Raw genomic sequence first — 12,426 nt, 5'->3', positions numbered from 1 at the left:
TCTAAAATATATAAAGAATATAAATGTCTGGATTTGATTAGAGCTTTGATCAGCATGAACATCCAAGCCTGATGAGCCATACATCAAAGACATTTTATGATCCCAAGCCCAAAAAAGCACAAATGATAGTGCCATTATCTAATACATTGTTTATGATATAGGCTACTACACATTACACAAAAACATAAAAGCCAATAGATGTATACATGCTCTCTTGGGTAAATAAAGGAAACAAGCTCTAGTAGCCTAATCTTTTTGAGTGTGGACTGTATTAGTATACTGTATTGTATTATAAGGACTGGAATTACAGACCTCATTCAAAACATGAAGCTGGGAGAGAACGTGATGCTGGTGCAGGACATGAGGTCTACAAAGTCACAATTATATTTGGAAATATAATATGGCCTATTTTAAAATGTGTATAATTTGCAGGCTGACATATATACCTTTTATAATATTTCCTCTAATGTTTTAACATGTGTGTAATAGCCTACCTCCTCTTTCTCCATTGTTGCGTCATTCCTTCTTTGCTTTCAACAGTTAAATGAAATACGGTTTGTTGTCCTTATCTTCGCCATTGTAATGACATCCTTGAATAATAAATATAGGACTAGAATAAGATGCAGATGGCTATCTATTCACTCCACAAAGATTGACCAGTTATGGGTCTGAATAAATAACTGCCAGAGCCTACCATCATGCATTCTCTCTTCTTTTAAACTCCTTGTGAGTTCTATTGGATGCTGTAGGCCTATTTAACATTCAGCAAACAAGAGACTGCATCCCTCTTCAAATATTCTACTGATAGTCTAATAATGCTTAAAAAAATATCCAGCAAGCTATTATTCTAGTCTAGCTTTTCCTGGGACTCCAAGAGCTAAGGAGCATTTTTTTAAGGAGAGGCCAGCGGAGCGTTGGTGTGGATTATGCAAGTGACAGAGCTATAAATTAGAAGCTTAGCCTATGCATAACCCATCATTCATTAGCTAAATAAGGCTAATACTGCATTTAATTTATTACCTGAAAGAGGTAGGCTCAAAGATATATAGGCTATAGAGTGAATTCGGAAAGTATTCAGACTCCTTCCCTTTGTCCACATTTTGTTACGTTACATACTTATTCTAAAATGGATTATATAAAAAATCATCATCTACACACAATACCCCATAGTGACAAAGTAAAAACAGATTTAGAAATGTTTGCTAATTTATTACAAATTAACAGGAATACCTTATTTAGTATTCAGACCCTTTGCTATGAGACTCAAAATTGAGCTCAGGTGCATCCTGCTTCCATTGATCATCCTTGAGATGTTTCTACAAATTGATTGGAGTCCACCTGTGGGTAAATTCAATTGATTGAACATAATTTGGAATGGCAAACACCTGCCTATATAAGGTCCCACAGTTTACAGTGCATGTCAGAGCAAAAACCAAGCCATGCGGTCGAAGTAATTGTCTGTAGAGCTCCGAGATAGGTTTGGGTTGAGGCACAGATCTGGGGAAGGGTACCAAAACATTTCTGCAGCATTGAAGGTTCCCAAGAACACAGTGGCCTCCATCATTCTTAAATGGAAGAAGTTTGGAACCTAAAGACTCTTCCTAGAGCTGGCCGCCCGGCCAAACTCAGAAATCAGGCGAGAAGGGCCTTGATCAGGGAAGTGACCAAGAACCTGATGGTCCCTCTGACAGCGCTCCAGAGTTCCTCTGTGGAGATGGGAGAACCTTCCAGAAGGACAACCATCTCTGCAGCACTCCACCAATAAGGACTCTATGGTAGAGTGGCCAGATAGAAGCCGCTCCTCAGTAAAAGGCAAGACAGCCCGTTTGGAGTTTGCCAAAAGCCACCTAAAGGACTCTCACACCATGAGAAACAAGATTCTCTGGTCTGATTGAACTCTTTGGACCGAATGCCAAGCGTCATGTCTGGAGGAAACCTGGCACCACCCCTACAGTGAAGCATGGTGGGGGCAGCATCATGCTGCAGTGATGTTTTTCACCAGCAGGGACTGGGAGGCTAGTCAGGATCGAGGGAAAGATGAACGGGGCAAAGTACAGAGATCCTTGATGAAGTCCTGAGCGCTCTGGAGCAGGTTGTCAGACTGGGGAGGTTCACCTTCCAACAGGACAACGACCCTAAAACACACAGCCAAGACAACGCAGGAGTGGCTTCGGGACAAGTCTCTGAATGTCCTTGAGTGGCCCAGCCAGAGCTCGGACTTGAACCCGATTGAACATCTCTGGAGTGACCAGAAAAAAGCTGTGCAGCGATACTCCCCATCCAACCTGGCAGAGTTTGAGAGGATCTGCAGAGAAGAATGGGAGAAACTCCCCAAATACAGGTGTGCCAAGCTTTTAGTGTCATACCAACGAAGACTGGAGGCTGTAATCACTGCCAAAGGTGCTTCAACAAAGTACTGAGTAAAGGGTGTGAATATTTGTGAATTTGAGATTATTCTTTTTTGCAAACATTTCTAAAAAAACTATTTTTGCTTTGTCATTATGGAGTAGTGTGTGTAGATTGATGAGGGGGGGAAAACTATTTATCAATTTTAGAATAAGGCTGTAAAATAACATGTGGAAAAAGTCAAGGGGTCTGAATACATTCTGAGTGCACTGTACAGCATATATCAATCTTGACCAGGATTAGGCATATCTATTTTGGATGCAATTTGAATGGAATTGATGGAGCGAGAAAGACAGTGTTTGCAAACGCACTCACTTAAAGTAACGATATTCAAGTGATAGGCTGTTTTAGAACTCTGTAGCTGAAATTTAAAAAATGCATCTTAATATTAAAAAAAGAAATCACCCCCCCCAGACTCCAGATGGAGAAGTGTAAATTGGACTGCATTCAGTCCTTATATTACTGTGGCATAGGCTATGTTGAGGCAAATGTAGTCCTACCTTTCACAAGAAAAAAAAGTTACCATGATGAGATGCATGCATTGTGAACTGCGCTCCATACTGAAAAGCGTTGATGATTGATAATGCAGATAGCAGAGTAGGACATGGCTGCAGTGGTGTAAAGTACTTTAGTAAAAATACTTTAAAGTACTACTTAAGTACTTTTTGGGGGTATCAGTACTTTATTTTGATACTTGTATTTTTGGCAACTTTTACTTCACTACATTCCTAAATAAAATAATGTACTTTTTACTCCATACATCTTCCCTGACACCCAGAAGTACTCGTTACATTTTGACAGGAAAATGGTCCTGACCTTATCAAGAGAATATCCCTGGTCATCCCTACTGCATCTGATCTGGTGGACTCACTAAACACGCATACTTTGTTTGTAAATTATGTCTGAGTGTTGGAGATGCCCTGGTTTTCCGACAATAAAATAAAATAAAAATTGTGCTGTCTGGTTTGCTTAATATAAAGGAATTTGAAATGATTCATACTTTTACTTTTGATACTTAAGTATTTTTAAAACCAAATACTTTTAGACTTTTATTCAAGTAGTATTTTACTGGCTGACTTTCACTTTTACTTGAGTCCTTTTCTATTAGGGTATCTTTACTTTTACTCAAGCATGACAATTGAGTACTTTTCCCAGAGAAGCCAGATTTAGATATGGCATATATTTAAGAATTCCATTTCACATCATGCTGAGCCTGTTTATTATAATTTACCGGTTTCTCAGTTATTTATACTGGGGAAATGGAGTAGGTTGGGTGGTAAATCTCGGTAACCCAGTTCCTGTTATTCAACCCAAAGCAATACCATGTTCAAATATGACTTTAAACGTAGAGGATGTTCGGAGAGAAAGGGAGGGAGGCAGAGTGCGACAGCGCGCGCGAGAGAGAGCTGTTTCATTTGTGGTGGGAGAGAGTGGATGATATTCATTGCGATAGAGAATAGGATGGAAATGGGTAAGACGCTTTAGTCTTATTTTCTACCCTTATGATCTCTGACCCCGGATGCTTTAACTTGTCATTCAGACTTATGCTTCATTTGTAGAAGTAGAGTTTCATGACAAACATGCAATTCTTAATGTCATCTCAATTTGTCAGTTGCTTTATACTCATACTTTTTAGAAACTCATATGCATTAGAATTGTTACATTGTGTGAATAAAGACCATATGAGGGCGAAGTCATGTACTAAATGTCTTCTATAAATCTAATGACTTTATTTGTTTCAAGTCCTACCTGGTCATAGGTGGGAAATTTATAAAAACTGGGGTAACAAATTACCAAAATGTAACCTTTTCTCTTTCCCCCCCATTCCATTGGGCCATTTCTTGTGAATAATTCATCCAAATAAACAAATAGATATTTAAGGCTCATCTATAGCAGTGCAGTAGACGTGTGCAAAATTACACAACATATGCACCATTTTGCAAGATACTGACATCCCTTGAAAATGACTTTCAGTTAACATCCGTTTCAAATGATCTCTTCTAGAAAAGTCTGATGACCAGCACTGTATTTCAGATTACAATGTGTCAGAGCCTAAAAGACAATTGGTAATATTTTTTATTTCAGAAAACTCTACCATGTTATATTCCGATGTGACAACTGGGATGGACTCTGTCTTGGACACAAGGCACCTGGACATAATATCTCTGGTTGTCTACTGTGTGGCGTTTGTGCTTGGCCCCATTGGCAACGGCTTGGTGATCTACGTGACGAGCGACAGTATAAAGAAGACTGTCAACTCTGTTTGGTTCCTCAATCTGGCCTTGGCTGACTTCCTCTTCACTTCCTTTCTGCTCCTCTATATCATCAACATCGCCCGTGGCTATGATTGGCCTTTCGGTGACATCCTTTGCAAGTTAAACAGCATGGTGAATGTGCTCAACATGTTTGCCAGCATCTTCCTCCTGGAGGCCATCAGTCTAGACAACTGTGTGTCCACGTGGGTGGTTGTGTGGGCCCATAACAAGTGCACGCCAGGCAGGGCCGAGGTAATCTGTGTGGGGATCTGGCTAGCCTCATTGGTCTGCAGCCTCCCGTTCACCATCTTTCGGCAGATCATGCACTATGGTAATAGGACAATGTGCAGTTATTAATTTTCCCATGATTCTTCCACCTACAGGAACATGATTGTGTTCCGCTTCCTGCTGGGCTTTCTCATCCCATTCCTGGTCACCATAGCCTCTTACATTGCCATATGGATACGCGCCAGGCACCTTCAGAGAGGAACAACGCGCAAATCCCTCCGGATCATTGTCTCCGTTGTCCTGGCTTTCTTCATCTGCTGGATGCCCTTCCACGTCTTACAGTTTCTGGACATCATGACAAATGGCAGCCCAGGCCTCAACCTGGTCGTGCATATCGGAATTCCCCTGTCCGCTAGCCTGGCCTTCCTCAACAGCTGCCTGAACCCCATCCTGTACGTCTTCATGTGTGACGAGTTCCAGAAGAAGCTGCGTCAGTCCGTGCTGCTTGTATTCGAGAACGCTTTTGCAGAGGACCATGGGATGAACTTTGTGTCATCAACGCGCTCCCTGAGCTCCCATCTCTCCCGGATCTCCCATTAAGTCTGAGTCTCTGACTCCAGGAGAAGGACATTTACGCCTCACTGGTGACCAGTCTGATGGTAAAGTGGAAACCGAGGTGTGAGATGTCTGCAAAAGACAGGGCTAGTACATCTGTATTAGTGTAATTTGACTGTATCTATACAGTAGTTAAAGCACTAAAAAAAGCACGAAATAAACGTCAGTTAGTGCTAAATACGGCTGCTAGAATCCTGACTAGAACCAAAAAATTTGATCATATTACTCCAGTGCTAGCCTCCCTACACTGGCTTCCTGTTAAGGCAAGGACTGATTTCAAGGTTTTACTGCTAACCTACAAAGCATTACATGGGCTTGCTCCTACCTATCTTTCCGAATTGGTCCTGCCGTACATACCTACACGTACGCTATGGTCACAAGACGCAGGCCTCCTAATTGTCCCTAGAATTTCTAAGCAAACAGCTGGAGGCAGGGCTTTCTCCTATAGAGCTCCATTTTCATGGAATGGTCTGCCTACCCATGTGAGAGACGCAGACTCGGTCTCAACCTTTAAGTCTTTACTGAAGACTCATCTCAGTAGGTCATATGATTGAGTGTAGTCTGGCCCAGGAGTGTGAAGGTGAATGGAAAGGCTCTGGAGCAACGAACTGCCCTTGCTGTCTCTGCCTGGCCGGTTCCCCTCTCTCCACTGGGATTCTCTGCCTCAAACCCTATTACAGGGGCTGAGTCACTGGCTTACTGGTGCTCTTCCATGCCATCCCTAGGAGGGGTGCGTCACTTGAGTGGGTTGAGTCACTGACGTGATCTTCCTGTCTGGGTTGGCGCCCCCCCTTGGGTTGTGCCGTGGCGGAGATCTTTGTGGGCTATACTCGGCCTTGTCTCAGGATGGTAAGTTGGTGGTTGAAGATATCCCTCTAGTGGTGTGGGGGCTGTGCTTTGGCAAAGTGGGTGGGGTTATATCCTGCCTGTTTGGCCCTGTCCGGGGGTATCATCGGATGGGGCCAGTGTCTCCTGACCCCTCCTGCCTCAGCCTCCAGTATTTATGCTGCAGTAGTTTGTGTCGGGGGGCTAGGGTCAGTTTGTTATATCTGGAGTATTTCTCCTGTCTTATCCGGTGTCCTGTGTGAATTTAAGTATGCACTCTCTAATTCTCTCTCTTTCTTTCTTTCTCTCTCTCGGAGGACCTGAGCCCTAGGACCATGCCTCAGGACTACCTGGCATGATGACTCCTTGCTGTCTCCAGTCCACCTGGCCGTGCTGCTGCTCCAGTTTCAACTGTTCTGCCTGCGGCTATGGAACCCTGACCTGTTCACCGGACGTGCTACCTGTCCCAGACCTGCTGTTTTCAACTCTCTAGAGACAGCAGGAGCGGTAGAGATAGTCTTAATGATCGGCTATGAAAAGCCAAATGACATTTACTCCTGAGGTGCTGACTTGTTGCACCCTCGACAACTACTGTGATTATTATTATTTGACCATGCTGGTCATTTATGAACATTTGAACATCTTGGCCATGTTCTGTTATAATCTCCACCCGGCACAGCCAGAAGAGGACTGGCCACCCCTCATAGCCTGGTTCCTCTCTAGGTTTCATCCTAGGTTTGGGCCTTTCTAGGGAGTTTTTCCTAGCCACTGTGCTTCTACACCTGCATTGCTTGCTGTTTGGGGATTTAGGCTGTGTTTCTGTACAGCACTTTGAGATATCAGCTGATGTAAGAAGGGCTATATAAATACATTTGATTTGTAGTTATGAGACTTGAAATGGTCAGTAGTTGTGGTCATTGTGGTTTTCATGGTGGTATTAATCAAATCAATCAAATGTCTTTTATAAAGCCCTTTTTACATCAGTTGTCACAATGTGCTTTACAGATACCCAGCCTAAAACCTCAAAGTGCAAGCAATGCAAATGCAGTGACCGGATTTAACTTCTAATGTTATAGTGATGTTATGTTGAAGTTATGGGGATTTTATGTTGACGTTATGGGGAAATGGGGACATTATCACACACACAAATAGAAAACACTCCTAAACCTCTAATTTAAAAATCTTACAAGACTGTTCGACCAGACGGATCTATTAACTGAAGGTATTTTGGTATTAAAAATAAAAAAAACTCTAATGTAATTTATTAATTTCTTTGTTTATATTTTGCGTGTAGCTAATATAAAAGAGTTGACTCCTAAAAGGACTCTTCGTAAGTGTTTTTCTTTGGTCAGATAAAGGTTTTTACTTCAGACGACATTCCTTTGTGATCCAAAACAAACAGAACATTTATTGCCTGTATGTGATTGATATCTTGGACCTGCAGATGACAAGATCCCTCTGAAAAACTCTCTCCCAAAATAACTGCTGTGGAGAAATCCTTTGAATTAAATTTCAGAAATCAATCAACTGTAAAAAAAGCACTCTGGCAGATTTATTATAGCGATAAATAAATTACAATAGCTCAATGCTTTAACTTTTTTTACACAGTTTACTTACTTTAAATTAGGGACATGTGTCAGACTTTTCTTTTGAACGTCTATGCAAAAAAATATTCCCAAGGGCACTGCTTGTCTGGGAAACTGGTGATCCTAAAACAAATATTTACCATTGGAATTGATTTGGAGTATCCCAGAATTTAGACAAATGTTGTACACTACTCAACCTGTTTACAAACTTTTCATGACACATTGTGGGATCGACAACAGACTATATAATGCATTACCAGATATTCTGTAATATGACCAAAAATATTAATGTAATAATTATCTAAATAGAATCCCAATACACCAGTCACAGGTGAACTTGGGCCCACCAGAAGCATCAACTTGCTGAAAGTATTGCTACATTTTCAAAACGAGGGCTTTGGGTCCTTAAATGTGACAGTATATGGTAAAAATGGGCTCCATGAGGCTCCTCTGACATTGTCACACGCAATGGCCTCCTTGGGGAGAGGACTAGGGCAGCGTCCTGGGGTAGATGACTTCCTCGTGGCTCCTACCTGCTCTATTCTTTTCTCCTCCCTCTGCTGTGGGATACTGCCTGGGGGATTCCAAGCTAGCGGTCGTACATCTCCTTCATCTCTTTCAGGATCTTGATGCTCTCGCTATACCTCAGCTGATTCTTGTTGGACGCTTCTTTCCATCTGAACACAGTTATGTATATTAAGATTGATCGCAGCTAGATAAACAATGTTTACTGACAGAATTTGTATCAACTTTTTTCCCCAATCAAGATTACATTCGGTTCAATAGTTGATATTCGACTCCCCAATCTATCCATGTCAACAAAGTTAGCTTTGTGATTATTTAGATGCCTTGGACTTACTTTTGCCTTATCTTTTTCCAGCGTTCTATGTGGTTGTATATGAGGGGACCAGAGACAAGAGCTGTATCTGTAGACTGGTGACAAAGACAGACAGATTGAAACAATCAACCGTTTTACTGTGGCAAATATGAAAGTGATGGCTAGGCGTAGCAGATGTTATACAGTACCTTGCTGACGATAGGCTTTTCTGTGGGCGGGATCCTCAGATTGACAGGATCTCCAGAAGGGTTGAGAGGACAGGAGGTGGGCGGAGGGAGGCGATACACATTCTGTCCCTTACCATTGAGCATGTCTGCAGCCTGACAAGATGCAGGGTGAAAACAAATACTGAACAGAGAGCGCTATTGAAAAATATATATATTTATGCCCACATTGTGGGCATCTTGTCCTGATTTTTGGGTGTGAGCTTACCTCCTCTTCCCCCATGCTGTGTGGGGGGCTTGGGGATGCAGCTCTCTCTCTGACCGCCGGGTTGTTCCTCATCCAGGCCCGGCAAATGGGGTAAAGTGGGGTACTGGTGGTGTACTGGGCCAGGTCCACACTGCGGTCAAACAACTTGATAATGTAGGCATCTAGCAGAGAGGGAGGAGAACAAATGATTGTATATGTAGGTGAATATCTAGAGCTTGAATGGTAGAGTCAGTGAGTGAGAGAGAAAAGGTTTTTAAAAGTCAAACTATCTGTGTTTGGAAGGGGATTGACATCTGCAGCAGACTTACTTTGTTTATGTTGGTTGCTCTCTGTTAAGCTATCATCCATCTCTTTCCGTTTCTTTCTCCGGTGCTGTGGGAACCGTGACAATTGCCTATGACATCAACAAGGGAAAGGGGACAGGTCAAGGCCTTTCAGTGTCTAACAGCCACACAGTCAGATGTGTTTAAAAAACTCAAATAAGGCTTACCGCTTCCCAGCAGAAGATGGAGACACATCCCTATGGAAGAAATAGGCAATCGGAATTACTACAGAAGTAGTGGAACTAACGGAACCACAATAGGCTATTGAGTAAGTCTAAATAGCATACTTCTTTTAATATAAAAAAATACCAGAAAATAAAAAAATGGCCATACTTGCTCAGAGACTCTTCTGCCATCTTTGTCTCATCTTCATTTTGCTCCCTGTAAAACAGCAAACAGCATTTCCCATCACCTAAGCTTGATTAGAGGAAAAGGAAAAGTTCCTGAAGCTCTACGTTTCAGTGTCAAGCCAGTTAATGTACTGCATCTTTCCAAATAAAATAAAAACACCAACCTCTCACTGTCACTCTTCTCTACCAGCCCCTGTAATACTGCATCTAGTCGGCTGCGTGCACCACTCCCCTCTGCATCTGTCATATATAAATAAAAAGTCGACTTTACTTAGGAGAGATATAATAATTCCAGTAGATAGTGTTAGGTACCACTGTATCGTCAGCTGAATGGGTTTTTGGTTTTGAAATGTTCAAGCTCTCACCTGGCTTCTCAGTCTTGATCTTGACGTGATGCATGATCAGTCGACCAGTTCACACTGAAATTCAGAAATCCCCAAAACAAAAGATAAAATACAAGTTAGTTGGTAGCTAGCTTCAACGACAAGCTTGCTAAATTTATTATATACGGGGAAACACTGATTCAAAATGCTTCTAGATATTAACGTTAAATGACCCAAGGGGACACTGTTATTGTGCCTGGATACCGAACCTAACTTAAGTAGCTTAAGTAACGTTAACGTTAGCTAACGCAAATTGAAGCAGCCTTTTCTTGAATAAGCGTGTGTAGCCGCATTATTCGACTTGTGTCTATTTGATACATAACTTTTCACCAGCAGAACATTATTGTCGAATTAATGTCTAAATGCCACGTATCTATACATAGGACGTAGTTTTGTTACCCTCCAACAACTAGCTAGCTAGCTGCCTGGTTAGCGCGGTGGTCGAATTTGTTTCAGTAGACTTTCCTCTTCCGCGCGCAGGTCGTTTCCTTTCTCCTGGTTGGACAATGTGGAGTCAACTACACGACTATCATTGGTCCAGATTGATGTCTGTCACTTACCAACTTTCTGTAGATTGGCCAGAATCGATAGTTGTCGATAATGATGTTCTCGGTAAAGAAAACTCAAGATTATCGAATCTGTCAAATAATTCAATAAAAAGTTTCCCCACGAGGAATGTAACATTTAGAAAAGTAGAACTAATTGTCTAGACTATGCATAAGATTTTCCTAATCTAACTATTTTATTTAGCAGTTTGGTTGCCTGGTAACTGACACAAGTCCAAGCCAGATAAAAACCCGGAAGGCGCAGTGTTTTTCTTTCATTGAATCAACCCAGGCAGTGATCAAATCGAGATGCTCAAGTAACATTTACATGGAAAGTACGTGCTTTTTAAAAAGTATTTAATACGTTATCGATGTCAGCGATCTAGCCTTTCTAAATGAACAAACTAGTTTTAAACTGCAATGCTGTTAGCTAGCTAAGTTACAGGGATACCTTTTTGCAGTGTCAGTTAGCTCTTTTCACTCTCTTGTTAAATCAAATGCATGTGTGCTAATGTAAACTCACGTAAACTCGTACTTCGCCTTGGTCCGTACAATTGCCCTTATTTTAGCGCCCCAAAAAACGTAATACTTCCAGATCAACTGTCATGTCAATACCACTGTAAAGCACAATTTCTCCCCTTTCCAACATTATCAATTACATGACCTAAACGCTGCCCGTTTCTGCATAATTCAAGCAGGCAATGAGCCCCATCGGGTCTTTTTAAAAATGGCGGGTGGGGAAACGAAACTAATGTGTGATAAGTTGGACTCGATCTGTCCAACTTATCACCTTATCGCCACTAAAATGTAAATAAAACACTACAAAGAGTTTATATAATGTGTCATTACATACCTATTTTAAAGTTTGTGTCGAATTTGAATCGGGTTTTTAGGGCGGTGCTAAAGTGATCTTAGAAGTAAACCGCGGCTTTGAGAATGATGATCGCATGCAATGATGATGCAAAAAATGACTAGGTGTCCCCCCCTTACCCCGTCACTGTCCATTTCTTGTTTTTAAACGATGAGAGAAGTGCTACACCTGGTGGAGAGAGATTGTAAGACAGAAATAGTTGCTTTATGCGTGCTGTATGTAACGACATGACACGTCACGATATAACGGAGGGTCCGTTTTTTCAACTTTTCTCCAATACTATAGAGCCATTACCATGTCGATCAACGCTTGAATGGAAACCTAGTTCAGACCCCGAATATTGAAGTCAACAAAGTCGCTATACAGTCCCATTAGTTTTCTTTGTAGCCTCGTTTGAATGTTGCGGTTGCGCACATTTGTACGGAATGGGGTGAGTTTACGTTAGCTATTTACCTGACACACACTTTAACACTGTCTCATCCTATGATTATAGCAAAGAGTAGTCTACATGTGGGCTATAACACTTATCTGCCCAGTGGGTGAGTTGGTGCCGGTGGTACTGTCAACATGAAATCCAGGTGAGACGTGGAACAAATAAAAAGGAATGCAGAGCTACCGTTTTCAAAACCAGAACGATGTGTTTTTACCACAATGAAAATGGTCACCTTTTGTCTCTCTTGCTCTTAGTGATGCTGCTCTGTTCACAAGGAAGAATCCCTTTCCGCCAGACCATTCTCTGGGAAAAACACATTACAACCCCTCACGCACC

The 12,426-nt window shown here is 41.8% G+C and overlaps 1 protein-coding gene and 1 pseudogene across 3 annotated transcripts; one reads left to right on the top strand and one right to left on the bottom strand.

The window, feature by feature from the left end:
- The first annotated feature begins 3,840 nt into the window (after positions 1-3,840).
- Positions 3,841-5,700, top strand: LOC120048566 (annotated as a pseudogene).
- A 2,152-nt stretch (positions 5,701-7,852) lies between these two features.
- LOC120048573 (protein lin-37 homolog) lies at positions 7,853-10,707 on the bottom strand. 3 transcript variants are annotated; one of them, XM_038994659.1, is made up of 10 exons: positions 10,641-10,707; positions 10,224-10,277; positions 10,023-10,098; positions 9,842-9,889; positions 9,676-9,705; positions 9,494-9,579; positions 9,186-9,346; positions 8,942-9,073; positions 8,775-8,848; positions 7,853-8,592 (listed from the first exon to the last, which is right to left on the bottom strand). In XM_038994659.1, exons 2-10 carry the CDS (start codon positions 10,255-10,257, stop codon positions 8,505-8,507), a joined length of 729 nt encoding a protein of 242 aa, XP_038850587.1. In that variant the 5' UTR covers positions 10,258-10,277; positions 10,641-10,707; the 3' UTR covers positions 7,853-8,504. The 3 variants fall into 3 exon arrangements, with proteins under 3 accessions (XP_038850587.1, XP_038850589.1, XP_038850586.1); XM_038994661.1 differs by having other exon boundaries at positions 10,565-10,683; XM_038994658.1 differs by having other exon boundaries at positions 10,224-10,683.
- Between the last annotated feature and the right edge of the window lie 1,719 nt (positions 10,708-12,426).

The sequence above is a fragment of the Salvelinus namaycush genome, chromosome 5, assembly GCF_016432855.1.
Source record: "Salvelinus namaycush isolate Seneca chromosome 5, SaNama_1.0, whole genome shotgun sequence".
Lineage (NCBI taxonomy): Eukaryota > Metazoa > Chordata > Actinopteri > Salmoniformes > Salmonidae > Salvelinus > Salvelinus namaycush.
Note: the sequence above shows the minus strand (reverse complement) of the source record. Positions and strands in the feature narration are given on the sequence as shown.

Excerpts from the sequence above, each read along its gene's own strand:
- LOC120048573 (XM_038994659.1), bottom strand. The coding sequence starts at position 10,257 with ATGCATCACGTCAAGATCAAGACTGAGAAGCCAG. Across the intron at positions 9,580-9,675 it reads CCATCTTCTGCTGGGAAGCG|GCAATTGTCACGGTTCCCAC; the intron begins GTAAGCCTTATT and ends TTGATGTCATAG. Across the intron at positions 9,074-9,185 it reads ACAGCATGGGGGAAGAGGAG|GCTGCAGACATGCTCAATGG; the intron begins GTAAGCTCACAC and ends GCATCTTGTCAG.